Here is a 21707-nt window from a genome sequence, read left to right on the forward strand (position 1 = left end):
TAGTCGACAAGAATCGGTGCATCGCCAACTGTCGGCTTAACAATGACCACGTCCAAAACCGGCCTCCTGGTAACCATTCTAGTGGTCCTTGTCGTTGTCGCCCTTGTAGGTTTTGGGCTGCGATTTTTGATCAACCGTTTAGTGCACACGGTGCAAGCCAAGAGAGCAAGAGACGAGGAAGAAGCAGAGGAGGAAGACGCCGAGGCGGATTCAGAGGCAGCGACTGCATTCAGCGCTGAGCCACCTACTGAGGCGCCGGAGCCTGAAGCATCAGCCAAGAAATAGCAACACCGCGTTGGCAAATCAACCCGAAGCTTGTCTGCACAAATTCCAGCCTCAACAGAAGATCTTCTCGGGCCATCTCATAACCAAACGAACCCGTTCATAATAAACCAAGATCGTCGGTGCACTAGATCGAGCAGAGCTGCACCGAACGAAGCGGCAGTGGAGCCCGCGTAACTGCATTGAGCCGCAAAGGTCCAAAAAAAAAATCCAGGCACGGCATCGACCTCTCAATCGACCCATACCATTTTCCATCGGGGAGGGACAAGCTCAATCGGCCGAGTTCCAACACAGAACACACCGTCACGGGGAAATTACAACAATGGCCTCGAGACATGGCCTGCGGACGTGCGCCGCTTCTATGCGCGCCGCGGCTGCGCGACAGCAGCCCATCCGCCAAATCAGCACCACGGCGGCCCGCCGCCACGACACCGAGCGGCAGCAGCAGCAGGGCCGCACCACACATTTCGGCTTCGAGACGGTCAATGAGGCCGAAAAGGCCGGACGCGTCGCCGGCGTCTTCACCAGCGTTGCCGAATCCTACGATAAGATGAACGACCTCATGTCCTTTGGCGTGCACCGTCTGTGGAAGTACGCACCCACCGCCGGCCTCCCCTGCCGAGAACCTCTCTCGTGATAATGAGAAACAATTGCTGACTCTGTCCTTTCCTTTCCACTACAGGGACTACTTTGTATCGTCGCTGAACCCCGGCGCGACGACGCCCCTCGGCCGTCCGCAGAGGATCCTCGACGTCGCCGGCGGCACCGGCGACATTGCCTTTCGCATGGTCGAGCACGCGCACAGCCAAAACGCCAACCCCAACATCCACGTCACCGTCTCCGACATCAACCCGGCCATGCTCGACGTCGGCCGCCAGCGCTCCCTCCGCCTGCCCGCCTCGCACCAGACGTGCCTCGGCTGGCTCGAGGCCAACGCTGAGCAGCTACCCGCCAGCGTCGCCGACAGCTCCCTCGACCTCTACACCGTCGCCTTTGGCATCCGCAACTTCACCGACATTCCCGCCGCCCTGCGCGAGGCCCATCGCGTGCTCAAGCCTGGCGGCGTCTTCGCCTGCATGGAGTTCAGCAAGGTCGGCAACCCGCTGCTCAACGCCATCTACAAGCAGTGGTCCTTCAGCGCCATCCCCCTCATCGGCCAGCTCGTCGCCGCCGACCGCGACAGCTACCAGTACCTCGTCGAGAGCATTGAGCGCTTCCCCAGCCAGGACGAGTTCAGGGATATGATCAAGGATGCTGGCTTCGAGGTTGCAGGTTGTGGATACGAGAATCTGACGGGTGGCGTGGCCGCCATTCATAAGGGCATCAAGCCACTGAAATAAAGTGCATCTTCTGACGTCAAGAGCCAAGAGACGAAACAGCTTGTATTACTATGAGAGAGAAGATCCAGTGGCAAACACGAGGGCGGCGAGTTTTACAATTCTGTTGCTTACCTCTTGCCTAGAAACTATTGTATAGAATGTATTATAGACAAGAACGGAAAAATCACTCCAAAAAGTCACCACTGAATTAGTCCACAGTAAATGGATATATGTTCCGTTGTTTTTTTCGCTGCTTTTTAAACAAAATAACTCTCTGTGGCTGAACTCCGTACAACTTGGAAAATATCAAGGCAAATCCCCAATGCCGCCGGCCGGGCAAAATGTCCGTAGCATCATAAAGTACAAGTACCAGGAATCGCCCATCCTATTCTTTTTTCTTCCTTGCAGAAAACAAATAGTAAATACACACTTCTCCCCAAATATTGTCGTCTTTCTGCCACCACCAGATACCAAATTAATTTTTCTTCCAATCGGCCAGAACATTACGCCGTCTCTTTACTCTGCGCCGGCGCCAGCGGGCGAGGATGTGCCAGCGTCACCCTTGCCTCCGCGGCCGCGACCACCTCGGCCGCGGTCACCGCCTCGGCCGCGACCACCGCGCCCACCGCGCCCACCGCGAATGTTGCTTTCAGAGTCACTGGCTCCTCCAGCACTGCGGTATCCGCTGGCGCTGGCACCGCCGCGTCCACTGCCGCCCCAGTTTCCAGCACCACCACGAGCACTGACCTTGGTCTCTCGGGGCTGGAAGATCTTAACCCAGGGCTTGCTGCGGTCCTCCGAGGTCCTTGTCTTGACGGAGTCTGGCAGATTGTTCATGGCAGTGTCTCGTTCGATGATGTTCTTGAACTGAACAACCTTGTTCGAGCTACCCCACTTGTCGATCTTGATAATCTTCGCCTTGTCCTCGTTGTTGAACAATTCGCGACACTGATCCTCTGTGCTGACATTCATGATGAACAGACCGATGATATCGGAGGGGACAATCTTGGGAGGTGGGGAATTAACAGGCTCAGGGCCGCCGTTGGCTGAAGCAGGAGTCTTCTCCGAGTCCTTGTTGGCGTTGCTCTGGTTGGGCTGAGGAGTGGCCGGCTTGGCTGGTGTGGAACCCTTGGTCTGCTTCTCATGCTTCTCATGCTTCTCGTGTTTCTCGGGAGCCGGACGAGAAGCGAGGGCTGCAGAAGCGGGAGGAGGTGTAGGGGCACTGGCAGAGGTTGATGTGACGGGCGCACTGGCGGCAGAGCCAGGCTGCTGCTTGGCTCCTCTATGAGAAAAGTTGAAACCCTGAGCGCGCATCTCTGTGCCAATACGGCCGTCTTGGATCTCCAAAACAAGATAGCCAAAAGCGGCATCGGCCAAGTTGAAGTTCCACATGTTTTTAAATGCGCTCTCATCAACCTGTCCGAGGGCAGCATGACCACTAACCGGGCCGCCGAAGGGGTTGCCGCCAGCGGCGGTAGTAGGCATCTTTTCTACAATCTGGAGGGCGTTCTTGAGGAGGTTCTGTTGAGCTTCATTTTGAGCGATGGCGGGCTCAACCTCGCCCTTGACAGTTTCCCAAACGTCGTTGAAGGAGGCCTTGGAGGCAGCGAGCTTGCCACGGTAGTGGTCAAGCGTAGGGTTGACGCTGAACTCGTTGTAAGAGCTTCCGTAGCGGAAATGAAGGCCAGCCGAGACTGAGAAATCGGCCTTCAGTGCCACGGAAAGCTGGTTAAGAATACCCTCTCTAGCGGGAGAGGCATGGGTGATGAAGACGCGAGTTTCGGTCGGATCGTAAACTCTGTGAGCAGTGTCTACCAGCTCACCCATTTGGAGAAGGGTAGTCCACATCGTGCCCTGTCCACCGGCGATGGTGGTGCGGCCCTCTCCATTGTCAAAGAGCTTGTGCATAACAACTGCACCACCGAGACCCAGCAGACGCAGCTTGACGCCGCCAATCTCTAGCAGCATGGATCTGGCCTCATCAATGATGTGGAGATTGTGGACCTTGTATTCGGAGGATCGAAACTTTTCAAGGACACGAACATCTTCGCAGGCACCCCAAACAGTGTGAACAGGCACGTCGAGCTTGAGTTCGCCGCTAAGAAGCAAGGGGAGCTCGGAGAGAGGCAGGTCGCTAGCGGGGAATCGAGACTTGATGGGGCCAGGTCCCCCTTGTTGGATGGCCTTCTTGACGGGCTCTGGGATGAGGGGAGAGTACTGGGCGACGTGCTTCAGCGTCTTCTCGACGATCCTATCGAGAGATGTATCATCGTAGAAACCGAAGTCGCCAGTGTGGATGATGTAGTTGGCGCGGGCCTGTTTGGCAAGGTCGTTGAGCGATCGCAGGTTACCTAGGGAAGTCAGCTTTGCATTCCGAGAAAACAAATTTGCAGGTGGTAAGTACCTCGGACATCAGCGATGCAGAGAACTCGCATAGGACCATTCTGGATGACACGGCCCTGGTTCGGCAGAAGAGGAGCAGCTCCCGGCTGAGGGACACCACCGTTCTGCATGTAGCCTTGGTTGTTGTTATATGTCCTAGGCTGGTTCAAATTAGCCATGTTGTTTGGAAGGCGTTGCTGACCCCATTGAATGGAAGCTGGGTGTGCGTTTGTCTGTGCTGGCGGCCGGGCAGCGTAGAATGATTGAGTCATGGTTTTTTTTTTGCGATGTCGCGAACACTGTTGCAGATGCGAAGGGAAGAACGAGGCACAGGAGGGAAGCAAGAGGGAGAGAACGAGGCAGATGCAGTCGCACGAGGGGTGAGCAAATTGCGAACGAGCCCGTTTGCTGTATCACCTGCTGGGCCGGCAGCTCGTTACAGCTGGCAGCACGCGTTGTTGGAGGCGGCGCCCCGACATGCACAGCAGCTGCAAGGCAACCAAGATAGGGGATAGAAGCAGTGACTTACCGCGGCCATTCTATCGCGTAAAAAACAGATGCGCGCGGAACTGGTATATTAAAAGAGGAGTCAGGGAATCAAGGACGGTTGGCGATAGGGAGGATGCGACGCCAGAAAGGAAGACGAAATGGTGGAAGTCGGGGGTTGGAGATGAGGCGAGGAGAATAGGTTGCGGCGCGCGCTGCAGCAAAGGCGATTCGATTTTAGTGTTCGCGCGGTCGCCAGAGTGCTGGAGCGGTGCTAAGGCAGTGAGCTCTTATGGGGCCCTGGAGATAATTTTTTGGTACAAAGACAACAAGGGTGGGTGCCACAGCTTGCGAGGCGCAAGGGGAAAATGCGCTGTGGGGCAATTTCGGGGTGGTCTTGTTAGCTTTGGCTAGATGGCTGGATGGCTAGGTACCCAGTAGGCAGGTAGGTAGTTATTTATTGGTAGGGCAGCAATTGAGTAATAAGATGGATGTTGCACAGTCTGGGTGCAAGTTAAACGAGAGCTATTTTTATTTATTTTATTTTCTTACTTCTTTACTTTTCATGTCTGAGACTTGTGGTGTCATTAAATATTTTCTTTAAGCACTTGTGGCTATGCTAGGCTCATCACCGCTAGCAGAGTTGCAGACAGGTGACAGGTTGGGGTGTCTCCAACTTACAGCCTGTAATACTGGTACAATACGGCTACACTGCACCACCCCCAACTGAACCCGCGATGCAGGCATTCACTTTAGCCCTTTTCAGAGGAATAGAGTCTCTCATGTTATATGCTTAACGTGTGTTTACTTTCGTCCGTTGCTATCCCATAAGCCGCGTGGATGCAGTTTCTTCACCAAGCTTTCCTCAGCTCCGTGGCAGTCTGTTTCCAGTTCGAGACCTGTACTGGCATCGAGGCCTACCCCTGTTTGGCGGTCTGTTTGTAAAGGTGGCGACGTTGTCTGGCAGGATGTCACTTTCTTGTTGGTGTGCCGGGTGGCGGCCAACACTCTTTGCCCAAGTTGGTGGCTTTGAGCACAGCCAGAGAATCTCAAAGGCGCTTGCGCGCGGCCACCAGCCACAGACTGAGATCTAGCTATGGGATTGTCCAAGTTTGCGTCACCAGGTCAATGCACCAACATCTCGGCTAGGGCTGGGCGTCGGGCCTGTGGTCGGTCGGTCGGTGAATAACTTCTTGGCGCAATACTACTAGTATATATTACAGTATTGCGTATTTTATTACCCAGCGAGTGGTAATAAATGAACGAACGGTCGTACAGATAGAGAGTCCCTCGCTCCATGGGCCACGTGATGTGGGCGGCAATTGGGAGGAACTCGACTAGCCTTGTGGACGCTGCCAGCCACGGCCACTGATAGGTACATGGAGGTACCTTGTGGGGCCGCTCAAGCACGCCGCCAGCTGCCCCGTTTCCTTGGCACAGGCACTGTCCAGCCAGGTACCAGTGACTTCTCCAGGTTGCTGCGCCATGAGGGCCTCCAGGGACAGGACATCGCCGTCAGTTACCACACCGGCCCAGCAGTGAAATCGTCCAACATAGCCCGCTCTTGATCGCCCTCCCGCAAGATATCGCGAACCGACGCCTTATCCGGACCATCCGCTTCCTCCTGTTTCGCTTCGGCGCGTCATGCGACAGTAGTACTTACATGACAGCCACCGTTCTCAGGAGTTGTCGGGTTTCTTGACCCCCCGTTTTGACGACAGCGCCACTACGCGCCAACCGCAACCTAGGACCCCTACATGCAGGACGACAGAGAATAACGATCAAAATCGGCTGCACTGTGCGAGACAGTCTATAGACGGGGACTTTTGGCGGGTCGGCCTTGTCTTCGGCCAATATGCCACCCTCAACGATGGTATGTCGTGCTTCCTCACGTTACGTCCGGCGCGACTACCATACGACGCTGCTATTGCTTCTTCGGCAGAATCCTCAGCCTTGGGAACCCTCCTGCACCCTTCGCTGGACACGCTGCAAAGCCTTTACTAACGATATCTCCAGAGCCAAGGGCCGCAGTCCAGATTGGGCGACGGCTTCAACGTCAAACGCGGTCATGCGACCCAGCTCTCGATATCCGATCCCAGCCATCATGTCACCGAAGCGATTGGAACCCTATACGGCGATGAGGATGACTCTCCCCACTCTCCCCAGGAGAGTGGCCGGCCGCTTAGTTACGTTAACGACGGGTATCAAGAACAGATAGGGCCGCACAACTCTCGCTTCGGCTCCCACGCCAGCAACGACAGACAGCCGCTCAAACGCTCCGTTACCGATTACCCAAATGCCTCACAAACTTCGCATCACGACCAAGGGCTGAAGAAGTCGCAAACACTGCATCTGCCCAACTCTATGCACCGATCGAGCTCTCTTGAAAAGGGCCACCGTGGGCAGCCTCCGTCTGTGCCCTCCTCGCCGGTATCCCTCAGAGATGTCCAAGCAGACGCTTCCGGCTCGCAATTTCCCCTCACGAATATTGACAACCCAAATGATATCGCCCAAGAACTCAGCAATCTGCAGGCCCTGCGTCGTCTATCCATGGATGTTGGCAACCGAGTTGATCCGGATATGCCCATGACGCTGTCCTCAATACCTTCGATAGCACCAACCGGAAATGACGACGAGGATGACCCATCAAGACTACTCTGGGTGCCGGCCAGAGTTCACCCAGAGCTAGCCCCGTCAGAATTCAAATCGTTCCTAGAGAATCGAGTCAACTCAATCAGACGGCGCTCTGGCGACAGCCATCTGTCCATAGATGGAGACGGGGAAAGCAGCGAATCGAGCTCTTTGCGACGCAGAAAGTCTATGCTTTCTCATCAAATAGATTCTAATGGCTCTGGAGTGGAAAGCTATATGGACGGCGCTGAGCGGTTGGAACGACAAAGATCACGGCAGCGTGCCCAATCCCGCGAACTCAGTTTAGAGGAACTAGTGAATGACCCTGCCGGGGCTGTACAGAGGCTTTCGCAAGAAACACAGGCTCAATATGGCGACGCGCAAGACAATCGAGACGATATGCCAATTTTGCCTATGGCCCCTGGCATGGGCCTTCGTCGGTCAACGCGGACAACATATCGCAAAGGAGGTAGCCTTCGCACCAGCAATCGAGGAACTGCGTCTCGGCGCATCACAAGCCGCCAGCAGGAGAGCGAGAGTTTGCCGATGGCTAGCCCTCCTCTCCCAGATGCGCCGAGGGACCACGGCCTAGTGCGAGTTCAGTCAGAGCCGATTCATGAAAATTTCTCAAGACCAAACCGTGCTGTTCGCCGCCAGCACAAGTTCTCACAAGAGTCACCTGCTGCGCTCGCAGCGCTTGAAGGCACAGCACCCGGTTCTAGGACGTCCAACGATTCGAAGGATATTTACGGAGAAGAAACCATATCCGTTCGCAATCCGTCTTCGCCTCCAGCCATCTCCGTTACCGAACAACCAACTTCACCAACTTCACCAACTTACGAAACAAATAAATCCGACTCTTTTCCTCAGAGATCCTCATCACAAAGAAACGCTCCCAGCGATGACGCTCAATCTGACGCTGTCCAGGAAGACGCTTTTCCGCGCAATAGTCGCGATGCGGGAGCCAACGATGGAAGCAAAACGTATGGAGCCCAGCATCAGCAACAGCAGGGCCCACACGCGCAGTCTCAGCAGCAGCAATCACAGCATGTGCAGTATCAACAGCACTCACCTCAGTATACACCAAAGTCACCGCCGCCTCACTCCCAAACCTTGAGTGAAGGTCTAGCCTCAAACCCAAGCTTGCCGGGAGGCGGCAACACCAGGACCGATGCTTTGACCTTTATTCCTACACTTGGCCCAGATGAGCGCAAGAACGAAAAGAAGTCCAAGAAAGACAAAGATGACGACGCTTCTAGCTTCAAGTCAAGTGGCGCTTGGAAGTGGCTCAAAGGTGTGACTGATGATAAGAAGAAGGACGAGAGCAAAAAGTCAAAGGCCAAGGCACTTGCAGAAAAGGTCCAAGACAACGTTCGATTGGATGTGCTCCAAACCTCAATTGACAAGACTGCTTCCAAAGGACGTGAGAGTCTTGTCCTTGATCGTGACTCCTTTGATGGCAAGTTGCAAGAAGAAAGGAGAAAGGAGAGCATGAGAAAAAGTGACTCGAAGAGAGAAAAGGATGGGAACATTTTTACATCGATCTTCGGCGGAGGCAAGAAGAAAGAGGAGAAGGAGAAGGAGAAGAGCACCAAGAAGAATTCTCTGCTACATGTGCCAGATGAGCCCATCTATAAGCCTTTACAGCCAGATGTCGACTACAACTGGACAAGATTTCCTCTGCTGGAGGAGCGTGCAATCTACCGGATGGCGCATATTAAGCTTGCTAATCCGCGCAGACCGCTACTTAGCCAAGTTCTCCTCAGTAACTTCATGTACAGCTACTTGGCCATTGTGCAGGCTATGCATCCACAGATGAACATTCCCGTCTCTCCACAGCAAAAGCGTTTGGAGGAGGAAGCCAGACGCAAGCAACAAGAACAAGAATATCTCGCGCAGCAGGGCATGGGCGAGGGCGACCAGCAAGATATGGATCAATATAATTTCGAATATCATCGGGTACGTAATAGCGTGGCCACCGCCAAGTATGAAGCTAACGAAGTCAATGGATAGTCTACTATTCAGTACGCCGAGTCCGGTGGCGAAGGCTCGGTTGATTACGTCGACGATGCTCAAATATATGAAGATGACCATGGAGATAGCCAAGACAACGACTATGACTACGGAGAGTCCAAGTCATACGACAAAGGGGATAAGGATTATTATGAGTACCGCGAAAACTGAAGGGCTAGTCGCCTGAGCCAAGCGGCTGTTTGACGCTCACATCTCTGTCAAATGGCTGTGCTCTTGTCTAGGAGCAATTATCTGCAGCCGGAGACTTTTCCAGCACAAGAGCCAATACCAACACTTAGCGTGCGTCGGTCCTCTTTGCATATGCTGGAGTTTCTTTTCTTTGTACATGTATCTTCTTTTCTTGGTCAATTCAGATCGGGGGTCATATATAAATTTTCGAGGCCTGGTCCTCCACCATTTGGGAATCTTCAGATTCGGCGCAAGTCATTGGGTGGGATGGATGTTCAGAACGTGTTTTCTTTTGTTCGATTCTAATATCTTTTTTTTACAAGCTGGAGCCAGGTCTTCATTTTGTGCCATCGTTTCTTTCTTGGTGCTGGTAAGAAGGTTAGAATGGGCAGGCATAGCGAATAGTGAACTTTGTGAAATATTCTTGAGTCGATGGAACGATCAAACGTGGTACAGAAGGACTTGACATGCTCAAATGTGAACACAGTACATGTTTTAGCCAGATTTATTCGCAAGGCAAAGCATTGAACGTTGAGGCGGGATAGTTGTGTAGGCAGGGTGATGATTGTTGAACAAAAGGGCTTGCATTGTTGCAATTTCTAACACTGCAAAGAAAATGTACACTACAGAGCAGAGGAAGACTATTTCTTGGGTTCCTCCTTCTTCTCCTCAGGCTTCGGCGTAGGAAGTTTGAAGGATTCAGGCTTGCGGTCATCTCCTTTGCCAACCTGCTCCCAAACACTGGAGCCACCCTCAAAGTTACGGAAGGCCTGCGTAAGCTCCAAAGGCTCCGTGACAATGCGCTTCTTTTCCTCATCATATCGAATCTCGGTGTAGCCAGTGAGAGGGAAATCCTTGCGAAGAGGGTGGCCTTCGAAACCGTAGTCGGTCATGATTCGGCGGAGATCGGGGTGGCCGGTAAAGTAGACGCCGTACAGGTCGTAGACTTCGCGCTCGTACCAGTTGGCGCCGTCAAAGAGACCAGTGATACTAGGGACAGCCGAAGTCTCGTCGGCATAGGTCTTGACTCGGATGCGAGAGTTGTGACGGACAGAAAGCAGGTTGTACACAACCTCGAAGCGCTTGTCGCGGGTGGGATAATCGGCGGCAGTAACGGTGCTGACCTGGGTGAATTCGGCAGCGGTATTGTCTAGGAGGATTGTCAGCTAGGTTTTGACTTGACCTGCATGCAGCTATACGAACATTTGAGAAAAGTAAAGGTGGGAACAACGCCGGACGGGGAAATGTAGATGGTGAGCTCATCCTTCCAAACGGAGAACTGCTGGACGTATTTCGGGAGACAGCCCATCACCCAGGCGCCGTAGCGGTGCATGTTATCCGCCTTGCTCTGATACTTGTCGGCGGGGTTGACAATTGGGGCCTTGAGCTCGCCAATGTGGTCGCGCGGAGCCATTCTCATGTTTTGGACATCCTTCGGCATCGCGACCAGCTTTGGCGCAGTGGTCGAGAGGCTGCGGGTGATCGGGGCATTCCGGCTCTGGAGGGACTGCTTTCCTGACCTCAGAGTTGAAGCCAGCGAGCCGCTTCTGGTCATCTTCGTCGCCATGGCCGGTTTGGTACGCTGATGTGGCCAATTGACAAATAAATAGGTGGACTGGGTAGTTTGCGATGTTCGACGGCTTCGATGCTTGGTGTCGTTCAGGGCCTCACATTAACTGCTCGCTGTCCAAATCTCCGGGGATCTGCCGATCTTAGTAGATTACTTCCTAGCACTGGAACAGTTCATGGTAACACATGTACCGCACTAATACTTTCCAATAGGTGGGTCGGCACTTGTATCACGTGATGATGCAAATGGGCCTAATCCTAGCCGGGTGTCGGGCGCTAGGAACTTTCTCGCCCGTCAGAACCTGAAGTGCTGGATTATTCACGTTCTCCTGTTCATTAGTAGCGCTACATCTTGACGCGTTGTTTCATTTATTAACCCCTCTCAACCCCTCACACATTCACCATGGCGCCGCAGGATTCATTCTTGGACGAAGAGGAAGATGTCTGGTATGTTTACGCCTGGCCGCGCTCCCAGGGAGCTATAAGGAGCTTGCCGCAAACTGACAGGCTCGCGCCACCCGCCCACTGTGACTGACTTTGCATCGCAGCCCCCTCTGCATCGAGGAGTTCGACTTGTCGGACAAGAACTTCCGACCATGCCCATGTGGCTATCAGGTGCGTTCTCAGAAATCGCTAATATACTCGTTGAGGAAGGAGCTAACAGCCGTCCCGCAGGTCTGTCAGTTCTGCTTCAACAATATCAAGAGCAACATGAACGGGTTATGCCCGGCGTGTCGAAGACCTTATGACGAGAAGACGATCGAGTGGAAAGTTGTTACACAAGAAGAGTATGTCTCACAAAATGCGTTTGAGTTCAGGATTCGCTGACAGTGTCCGTCGACAGAGTCGCCCAATTCCGCGCCAATATTCAAAAGAACCAAAAGAAACGGGTGCAAGAACAACGGCAAAAAGAAGTTCAGAAGCGCGAGGCCGAGAAGGAGAATCGCAAGAACCTGGTCGGTGTACGAGTCGTACAAAAGAATTTGGTCTACATCACCGGCTTGGCACCAACTGTACGCGAGGACGAACTACTTAAGACGCTACGAAAGCCCGAATTTTTCGGCCAATACGGGAATATCCAAAAGATCTCGATTAGCAATCGCAAAAGCCCCGACGGCCAGCATCATTCACTCGGCATATATGTCACCTTTGAAACTCCGGACGAGGCTATGCGTTGCATCCAAGCCGTTCACGGCTCTCATAACGGCGACCGGGTTTTGAAGGCGCAGCACGGTACGACTAAATACTGTTCCGCCTGGCTGAAGAACGAAAAGTGCAACAACCCGGGCTGTATGTTTTTGCATGAGCAGGGAGACGAAGAGGATAGCTATACGAGACAGGATCTGTCCTCCATGAACAGCATCCACACCCAGCGTCCTCTACCTGGCGGTGGTAACTCTTCTCGAGCCGCCTCGCGACAAGTTTCCCATCCGACACCGCCACCTATGCCTGTGCCTGTCTCCGCCCCGGCACCTGTTGCACAGCCCATGGCTAGGTCGCTGAGCAAAGAAGAGTCGGAGACTGGTGACTCGTCTGCCCTTCCTTCGTCCGCGAACTGGGCCAGACTGCCGGTGCGCAGTCGTAGGGGATCTTATGCCACGAGCGGTGCTGCTTCTAGCCCTGCTGCCTCAACGTCGGTTCCCGTTGCCGTGGAGAAGCCAGAGCGTGTGGAAGTCCCGGAACTTTCCACCTCGAAAGCGACATCCTCGAAACCAAAACCTGCAACGGCAGAGACTTCTCCGCGAAACCCGCCTCCTACTGCTCAAGCTGCTACGCCGCCTAGTGCAATCAAAGCACTTCTTGACATTCTTAACACGTGCACACTACCTAATTTTATAACACAGACTGGCGAAGACACCGGTCCTCCCATGTTCGACATCCGCGGGGGTGAGAAGCGAAAGGCCATGCGGGAAGACAAAGACTCGCGCACCGAAAATGAGGACCAGCTTGAAGTCTTGGAAGGCTCAGAAGATGGTGTTGAAGGTGGCGGCAGTCATGCCCTTGGTGGTGAGCCCGAAGGGAGAGACCGGGACGGCCACGGATTTGACCAACGACGCATTACTCCAATCCAAAGAGGCTCGGCCGACGGCATGTTTAGCCCGACGCTCGGTGGCTCAGCTTTTGGCGTGGCAACTGCAACCGCCACACCCAGATCCATGACACCTCAGCAGATTGGTCTCCGTTCTCAGGCTTCCTACACCGACCAGTATCCTCCCGGTATTGGTGGGCCAAGCAACTCATCTCAAGGCCAGGGACAGGGCCATAACCGCCAGTCATCCCGATTCAACTTCGCCAACGATAGCGGCGCATCGACCACGAACGTCAAGCTAGCTGCCAACCCGCGCATCATGGCACAGCAGTCTTCTATGATGCCCGGCTCCTTCCAGTCACAGGGCAGCCAGTTCTACGCCTCATCGATGCCTGGCCCCCCCCCTGGCCTCAAGTCTACCGGAACGCCACCAAGCATGTTTGCTCAAGGATTCGGCTCTTCGGGCTACAATGTCCCCAAGGATTCTTCAAACGACCTTCTTCAAAGCCTTATTGGACGAAACCGTGGAAATAACCAAAGCCACGAATCAGGAAAGCGTGAGTCTATCTTATCTTCTTTGTCCAGCCAGTACCCATCCTCCACCTCTACCCCAGCTCCTGCTTCCGGTCTCCTTGCATCGCTCTATGGCAACCATCCTGGAGCTTTCCAAGACTTCGCCTCGAAGCAGAAGAAGAAGGGGAAGAAGCATAGACATGCTAACACTTCCTCCTCGGGGGGGAGTGGCTTAGTAGATCTTGCGGACCCGAGCATTCTCCAAGCTAGAATGCAGCACCAAACGCAGAGCAATGTCGGAGCCGGACAGGGGCTGTTTAACAGCCAGAATCAAGGTGGGTACAACAATCCCAACATGATGTACAATGCCGGTTATGGCCGTTGGTAGTTGATGCGATGTCATGGCCATGACTGTTTTTTCTTGCTATTCCTTTTCTTTTGCGCTTTTCCAGAGTCATCGTGGTGGCGTTTGTGTACTTTTTTATCACGGGGATAGCTTGAGAGCTGTTGCCCACGAGGCATGGGACATGCATCAAGCAGGCGTTTGCGAGATCATGGTTACTCAGGGCGAGAACCGAAAAGATTTGCAATATGGCATGGCGTCAGTTTCTTTCTTGTGCGACACGGCATCACTCAATGCTCCGTGCCTTCACACAGGAGTTTGTGTTTCTATATATATTATACGCTGGAGGGCCCGAAGCAGGCTGCAGGCGAGAATGGTCATTTGGTTTCGGGGTCAAGTCAGGCAAGCCATCATCGTCCTCCACAGTTCCCCCATGTACGTTAACAGCTCGCCTGAACCCCTTGGGGTGTCGATGGACGAAATATAGCACCAATACCCCTTTATTTTTACGCTCTTTGAGTTCTTGTATACTGTGGAACGCGATGATGGGAGCCGTAGCGAGACTTCTACTCCTGTATCTAAAATTGGCATTTCGTAGCATCTGACATTTGCTGCGCACATCTCACACCGGCCATATATCATGGACTAACATTGCTCTGCTAGACGACGATTTGCCTTCTTTGGCGGATGCAATAAGCTCAGTCGATGCTCTTGTTGCGGACGACATAAACGACATAGAGGACCTGGCTACGTCACTCGATGGATACATTACAGCAACGCATTCACACGGGCACCCCGAACCCATCTACAACCCTGTGTCTGATGGAGGAAGCATCGCACCTCATGGTCATCCTTCTCCGGAACCAAGCGTGAGGCGACCACCTCCAGGATTGGAGCCAAGACCACCAGTCGTCTCCAAAGAGCCTCCGTCAACACCTGTTCCAGCTCCGATTGCTAAACCTGCCTTGATGCACAAGCTGCCAACTCTGGCTGACGAAGAATTCCCTGCTCTCGGTTCACCCAAGGTTACGAAGGGCGCCTCTAGTGTTCCTGCCGCTCCGAAACTGGCAATCCCCAATACTGCTATTCAAGGGAAGCATGCTGCGGGCAAGAAACCAGAAACCATCGGTAGCCCACATGACAGCCGTCGCGGCTCCTTGAATGACAGTGAGCCAGCAGAGACTGCCAAGGCCGTCGCGGTGACACCCAGAACAGGACCAAAATCTATACGGGTCATGACGCCAGCCAAAATGGAGTCGCCTTCCATCATGTCGCCTATCGCATCGCGTATCATGTCCCTCGTTCAGCGGCCTGAGACACCTGCGAGCGAGACTGTTAGCGATAGTGCGTCCATTGTCTCGGCTTCCGTCTCAGCTTCCCGCGCTGGCTCGCCTCCACCCAGCCGAATTGGCAGTGCGGCGATCCGTCAGACCACAAAGAGCCAGCAACGCAAGCAGCGCAAGGATGCCCTGAAGCAAGACACGAAGGCCATTGCCGAGGCGGCTGCAGCTGACGAGGCTGTTCACGCGCCTGTTCTTGGTCGCAAGAAGAAGCAGAAGAAAGAGAAGCCTGTTAAAGAGAAGCCTGTCAAGGAAAAGCATGCCTCAGCGCCTGCGCCAGAATCCGAAGTCTCTCAGAAGAGAGAGCCTAGAAGCACGGAGCCGGAAGTAGAGCCTGCCGAGAACAAGTCGCCCGTGAAGAGCAAGTCTGGGAAAGTTCTAGAGCAGACTGTGCTTGTGCCACCGCGACCGCAGCCTCCATCACCGACAGCACAAGATTCGGCTCCCGAGGATGATGAGCCTATCGCACCTCCTCAGGGTCCTTCGGTCGTATTTGAGGATATTTTTAGGAATCTCACTACTGCCATTGAGCAACTCAGCCTCCTCAAACCAGTTGCCCCGCTGAGTTCCATTGCTACTGGAAAGCAAAGCGCTGGCAGCAAGCCTGGCGCCTGCAAGGACAGCGGATGCAAGTGCGGCGAAATTCAGCCTGAGGACCTCGCGGTTCTCGAGTCTGGCAAGCCAGTCCGCAAGCAGTGCCGCGTGGACGGCAGCCGCATGCTCATCAGCCGCTATGGTGACTGCGTCCGCAGACTGGCAGAGGACGAGGAGGATAAATTTTTGCAGCTGCAAGACGCGGTTGCGCAAACGGGCGACTCGGCGGGTTCTTTCACAGCGCCTCGACACCAGAAGAGCTCTGGCGCGTTTTCGATTGTCAAGGGCCGCGCCGTCCCCAACGGGCGACCCAACATCTTTCCCGTTGCCGCCAGGCCCGAGTCGCAGGACCCTTTTGGCAAGCTGCAACGCGACGAGGCCTTGAGCTACATCAACCAGTACGTGCTGCCACGCCTCAACCTGGGCGCCAGCGGTAAGGCCGCTGCCGCCGCGTCGGGCAGCCTAGCCCCCCTGCGCGATGCAGCCGCCGCCAGTCTCAATCAGCTCGCGCCGTACTTTTACGGACCGGAGGCGGCTGCCGGTGTCGGCATCTACAGCGCCGTCGACAGCGGCAGCGCGCGGCCCGTGCACGACTTTGGCGCGCCCCCGGGCCTGACGCTCGGCGGCAACGTCGACATGGTCAAGAACGGCGGCGGCGGCGGTGGCGCCAGCAGCACCCAGCGCGGCGTGGGCACCATGGCGCTGATGAGCGTCGAGGAGGCCGAGGCCGCGCTGGCGGCGACGCGCAAGGACACGGACAAGCTGGAGAAGGGGCTGAATGCGGTGATTAAGAGAAACAAAAGACTTCTACTTGGCGATTAGAGGTTGTGAGTTGTGTATGTATGTGATGGTTTATATCGCGTGTTTGAGAACTGTACGGAATATTATGGTTGGATGTGGCGTTGAGCTCTGATACCCAATGCTGGCACGATACCAGCATTTCATTCTCCATGGCACAACGTTGCCGATGTAGCGTCGGCGATTTTTTCTGTACTTGACAACGATAGGTGTAGAGTACACTCCAAATAATAAGCAATGACAAATGTCAATAAGTGCGTGATATTTGATATTTCAAAGAAATGTAATTACATGAAACAGTACATTACAGAAAGTGATGACATTTGCCAACTAGTCCGCCAAATTTGATATTTTAAAAACATGTAAAAACATGACAGAGTATACATCGCGATCATGACTGTTGGGTGCGCGTCATCTCCAACTCTGTATCCGGAGCCATGCACCTTTTGGCGGCGGCCGCCGCAGTCTCTTCGCTATCGGCGTCTTCCTCGAGTGCCTTTTGCAGGCGAAACGTCAGGCGGTCCAGCACCCACTCGCTCTCTTCCTGATCAGCCGTCAGCGGGCTCCGGCTGCCGACCCACGACCACTTGAACGGTTGGGCATGCGCGTCCTTGTGCCGCCGGTTCTGATCCGCCGCGACGTCGTGGTTCCGCTTTTCGTCCGGCCTAGCCTTGCGATGCGTATGGGCGTCCCGCTCGTCCTCGCCGAGCAGCCACAGGAACCAGGCCCATTCCTCAAACGAGTACCGGCGCGGCTTGTCCTCGCGCAGGTGCTGCGTCACGGATTTGATCTCGGCAATGAGGAGCAGGTGAAACTCCTTGCCTGTGGGCAGATCGTCGAGTTCGCGATGCTGATGGCCTTGATTTTGGGCGGATACGGCAGCAGCGTGCCGAATCTTGGAAGCCACGCTGCGCAGATGCGTGTGTCTTGCGGCGCGCCTCCGACGTTTTCGCAGTGTACCTTCGTCGGCGTTTGGGTCGTCGGCGCTATGCATTGCGTGTTTCGATCCACTCCGCCAGCGCGAGAGACCACTTTCGATTCGCAGGCTGGATTGGTGACTGTTGTATTCCTTGAGATGTTCCTTTTCCATTTGCGCAATAAGTCTGTCGCGTGGGAGAATTGTGACGGCGCCGAGTTTGATTGTTATATCTCGGACAAATTTGACAACAGTATCCTCAGCGTGCGAAATGAGGACAGTCATGGTGGGTAGGGCCAGTAGCGACCAAAAGACAAAGAAGGATTTTCCGGCGTTGGATATGGGCACTCGGTCGCCATACCCGATGGTAGTCAGCGAGACGAAGCAGAGGTAAAATGAATCAAAGTAAGACCATTGGTCCTGGTAGTGTCTTTCTGACGCCCAGAAAACCAATGCACCGACAAGCCACAAGACAACCAAAGTTCCAAATGAGGCTGACACATCCATCCACTGTCTCCACGTTACTGCGCGGTCTTGAATGCTGCGCATCAGCTCGAACTCGACTCTTCGGCGTTCGTACTCGTTGGTGACATGAGGGCTCAAATTTGTGTCCTCGCCAGACATGGGGTTCAGTATCTTGTCATTGCCCGACCTTGTCAACCTGCGGACAAGTTTTCTTCTTGTCTTTTCTTCCATTCGAATGCCAACACGCCGCCGAGCACGGTCCAAGATCATGCTACGAATGGACGCAATGACCAGACCAAGGCTAATAACGCCAATAAATGCATACGGTAGCACTAGGGCCCTTGCTAGCGACTTTGTTGTGGCAAAATCACCAAATCCGATGGTAAAAAGAGTGACGTTAGCCCAGTACACGCCGTCGAGGTAGTTCCAATCTTCAATCTTGCTAAACACAAGAGCTCCGAGGAGGAGATAGGTGAGAAAGAGGATGGTCTGGAGCATGAGCGTGCGCTGGCTGTTGGTCAAAGCGAAGCTTTTGCTGAAATGGCTAGTTGAGGCACCCCAGAAGGTAACCGTCATGAAAGAGGCAACCACAAAATAAAGAATGGCAGCCCAAATGCCGTAGTAAAAGGCCTGCGACATGATGTAGTCCTCGGCAGGTTTTTCTAGACCCTGCTCCAGCGGTCCAGAAGCGGTGGCGCAGAGCGCAATGAGACAGAATGAAGAGATGTACCTGCACATGTCAGCTTGCATATCTTGCGAGGAGCTGGGTAGCGCACCATCCAACGATTGTGATCGGCTGCGCAATGGAAAACTTGACTCGTCTGGCCATGTTGAGAAGCAGAAAGACGTTGGAGACGAGCGCCATTGCCAATTGGACGGCGTTGACGGCAGTGAGCCTTGGGACACTGGTCAGTAAGCTACATTTTTTGGGGACAAAGCGACATACCATGGCGGATCAGTCACAGACATGGCAGTCTGGATGTCTTGACCAGGTGGCGCGTATTGGCGCCATGGTCTGCCCAGAGCGCAAATACTGAATGCCGACGCTACCGGGCCTAGTGTGCCCGCGATCATGGGGAATGCAGAAGCAACCAGCCACCATCGCCTGTTACTAGTTAGCATATGCGTGTAGAGTGGCAGCAGAGACGGCGCGGCGGTAGCATACGTATGATCGAGATTTTCCTCCTCATTTGGCTCGTTGGCCTTTGCCCGGGGGGGGTCATCAGGCCCCGGGGCAGCGGTGCCATCGGCGTCGTGCCGGGGCTTCAGAGGGTCCTGTTTGCCGGAACTAGGAGAGCTGTTGGGTGGTGACGAAGAGTCGGCTGTCATGATGGGCGACGATATGTAGAAGCCTCATTCCGTCATGATGGTAGCATGCCGAGCAGTTTTGACCGGAGGCGGGTGGTAGTATGCTGATGAATGAAGAAAGTTTAAATGGCGAGGGCAGATTCTGGGGCACGGTTCACATGCAGCGGCACTTGACCAGATTTGGGCCACACTACTGGTAACTAAGTGGCAGCCGTTGCTTGGGGCCGTTTCTTGGCGATAAGGGTGAACGTTCCCCGCTGAAATTCTCTTAATCTGCTTTGCGAAAGAGGCGGCATCCAAAACACAGATCGCTGCCAAGAAACAAGGAAGGATACCGTCATCTGGGAAGTCGGCACGCTGCTGCCCTGTATTCCAGCAATGACAGGCCAGCCTCAGTGCACCGTTTGGTGCTTTTAGCGCCAGCCTCAGCGCCACAGTCCACTGAAGTCCCCCACTAACGCGCCTCCACGGTTGTCACGCAGCGTCACCAGCTCTCCACTGCTAAAGCCACCGTGTGGTCTCATGAGGCGCATCATCCCATCGCGTCCAATCCATCTGCAGCGCCAATGGCACCATGCACAGATGGCTACAGCTGCACCGTCGCCATTGCCGCTTTAATACGCCTTTTCGACGCGTCTTTAGCACCAGCAGTGCCATTGACAGCGTAGAAGTACGATGTGGCTCCTCTGGTCATGTCACTGTCGAGTACGTTGCGCGTCTCGTGTCCGTGTCTGTCGCTAACATGCCTCGACAGCCTGCACAATCTCGGCAATTTACAGCATGATGAGCCCATTCTGATTCACCTTCCTCCTCTTCCAGCTCATCCTGGCGCGCAATCCAAGCTGCCAGACTTTTTGCAGGGACTGCCCGTGGCCAGCATTCGTTATCGATGGGACGGCCTCTCAGGGACAGCTCCAGCATTGCTCGACAGTGACAAGCCGTCTTCGGCGCAATGGCCGGCGCCGGTTCACGATACCGCATTTGCCTACACATGGCTGTCTGAAAACTTTGCACCGGGGAATTGTGCTCGTCGTGGCGTCTACGTGTACGGCTCCTTTCTCGGTGCCAGCATGGCGACGTCGCTAGCATTGACGGAAGCACACCCCCACGCACGGTTTGCTGTCCGAGGCTTCATGGCGTACAATGGCATATACAACTGGACCATGTTTCTGCCCGACCATCGCATCAATCGCCCAACAACGCGGGGCAGCAAGAGCATCATGCCGCCTCAGCCCCGAGAAGGGTCTCCTCTGCAATTTTTGCAGGAACAGATGCCTGGCCTCTTTGGCAGGCCTACTCATCTCTTCGACGCATTTGCCAGCCCGAGTCTCTTGTTCCATTCGCCTGGCCTCATAGTCCCGCGCTCGTTCACCATGACGGTTGCCGAGGCTGCCGCGATTGACGCCATGGTTGGGAAGGAAGCTGACCCGGCCTTTGCTGTCAAGACGCCGCGCAAGTCTCGTCTTGTCTTTCCGCCGCGGAAATCCACTCTCAAACTACCCGAAGCACTGCTGATGTACGACTCGAACCCAATACCGCTGACTGCCACCGGAAAGCCGTCGAAGCGCAAGCCCAAGGCCGCCGGCAACAGCTTTCAAGCACAAGCGGCCGAGTTGGGTGAGCTTATGCGTCGCAGTGTTGAGGCTGTGGAGCTCAAGGAGCGAGTGAAATGGGATGATGATATTCAGGACCTGGCGGGTGAGGCCGAGAGGCGGGTGCAAATGCTAGACATTGGTCAAGGCTCGCTGGATCATGAAATGAGTGCTGCCGGTCAAGAAGCCGCTCTAAAGTGGCTAAAAGATAGAGACCTGGGTGCTTAGATGACTGTTCACCGTTTTGTATAAAAGACGGACGAAGGGCATGTACAACATGTACAACATGTACAACATGTACAACATGTATAACAACTGATAAATGTAAATAAAATATAGAACGCGTTAAGCAGATGTGACAACGTCGAGCGCGGCGAATCATGACTAGTCTTGGTCTCGCCAGAGATACAAGATGATACGGCAGTCCCTTAGCATACAAGAAAAATCGCAAAGGGTCGCTTCCTCGGTCGAATACTCCCGGATTAGAAATTACTACATATTTGAATCCCCAGCAATGAAGAGGTGCTGCATTTTGGCTGGGCCGACCCAGTGGTCACCCACCAGAATTGCACATAAATGCGTCACGTCCAGCAGGTTGTACTTGACACCCAACCCGTGTAAATGCAGTCATTACATACAACGCTCGAACAGACATAAAACAAATATAACTACACCAATTATTTGGTAGAATTTTGAACAACAATTAGGAGACGACACATAGACAACAGCGGTAATACGTTCCCGTCTCATACCGTCCCTACCCTGCAAGGCTGGGCCGAACCGTAAATACATCACCCAACAGCCCGGACGCCTTCATGTCCTTTCAAACATAGCGCAGTCACAAATTATTATTTGAAAATATCCATAGGCAAGCTTTTGGCGTAATTGATGTCTTAAATGCACATCCGTCGGTATTCTTTTTCACTACTCCCTATAGG

At 54.1% G+C, this 21707-nt stretch overlaps 7 protein-coding genes across 7 annotated transcripts; 4 read left to right on the forward strand and 3 right to left on the reverse strand.

The window, feature by feature from the left end:
• Positions 1–604: 604 nt before the first annotated feature.
• On the forward strand, positions 605–1622 carry LMH87_000616 (uncharacterized protein; the record flags this gene model as incomplete). The annotated part of the gene is made up of 2 exons (XM_056198549.1): positions 605–873; positions 965–1622. 2 exons carry the CDS (start codon positions 605–607, stop codon positions 1620–1622), a joined length of 927 nt encoding a protein of 308 aa, XP_056055489.1.
• Positions 1623–2117: 495 nt separating this feature from the next.
• Positions 2118–4521, reverse strand: LMH87_000617 (uncharacterized protein; the record flags this gene model as incomplete). Its single annotated transcript, XM_056198552.1, has 3 exons — positions 2118–3952; positions 4006–4144; positions 4513–4521. The coding sequence occupies 3 exons, from the start codon at positions 4519–4521 to the stop codon at positions 2118–2120; spliced, it is 1983 nt and encodes a 660-aa protein (XP_056055490.1).
• Positions 4522–6324: 1803 nt separating this feature from the next.
• On the forward strand, positions 6325–9284 carry LMH87_000618 (uncharacterized protein; the record flags this gene model as incomplete). The annotated part of the gene is made up of 3 exons (XM_056198553.1): positions 6325–6342; positions 6486–9059; positions 9114–9284. The coding sequence occupies 3 exons, from the start codon at positions 6325–6327 to the stop codon at positions 9282–9284; spliced, it is 2763 nt and encodes a 920-aa protein (XP_056055491.1).
• A 659-nt stretch (positions 9285–9943) lies between these two features.
• On the reverse strand, positions 9944–10869 carry LMH87_000619 (uncharacterized protein; the record flags this gene model as incomplete). Its single annotated transcript, XM_056198554.1, has 2 exons — positions 9944–10452; positions 10506–10869. The coding sequence occupies 2 exons, from the start codon at positions 10867–10869 to the stop codon at positions 9944–9946; spliced, it is 873 nt and encodes a 290-aa protein (XP_056055492.1).
• Positions 10870–11274: 405 nt separating this feature from the next.
• On the forward strand, positions 11275–16512 carry LMH87_000620 (uncharacterized protein; the record flags this gene model as incomplete). Its single annotated transcript, XM_056198555.1, has 6 exons — positions 11275–11318; positions 11420–11486; positions 11547–11659; positions 11716–13457; positions 13650–13748; positions 14420–16512. The coding sequence occupies 6 exons, from the start codon at positions 11275–11277 to the stop codon at positions 16510–16512; spliced, it is 4158 nt and encodes a 1385-aa protein (XP_056055493.1).
• A 367-nt stretch (positions 16513–16879) lies between these two features.
• On the reverse strand, positions 16880–19198 carry LMH87_000621 (uncharacterized protein; the record flags this gene model as incomplete). Its single annotated transcript, XM_056198556.1, has 4 exons — positions 16880–18599; positions 18646–18765; positions 18816–18974; positions 19035–19198. The coding sequence occupies 4 exons, from the start codon at positions 19196–19198 to the stop codon at positions 16880–16882; spliced, it is 2163 nt and encodes a 720-aa protein (XP_056055494.1).
• Positions 19199–19751: 553 nt separating this feature from the next.
• On the forward strand, positions 19752–20997 carry LMH87_000622 (uncharacterized protein; the record flags this gene model as incomplete). The annotated part of the gene is made up of 2 exons (XM_056198557.1): positions 19752–19882; positions 19932–20997. The coding sequence occupies 2 exons, from the start codon at positions 19752–19754 to the stop codon at positions 20995–20997; spliced, it is 1197 nt and encodes a 398-aa protein (XP_056055495.1).
• Between the last annotated feature and the right edge of the window lie 710 nt (positions 20998–21707).

The sequence above is a fragment of the Akanthomyces muscarius genome, chromosome 6, assembly GCF_028009165.1.
Source record: "Akanthomyces muscarius strain Ve6 chromosome 6, whole genome shotgun sequence".
Classification (NCBI taxonomy): domain Eukaryota; kingdom Fungi; phylum Ascomycota; class Sordariomycetes; order Hypocreales; family Cordycipitaceae; genus Akanthomyces; species Akanthomyces muscarius.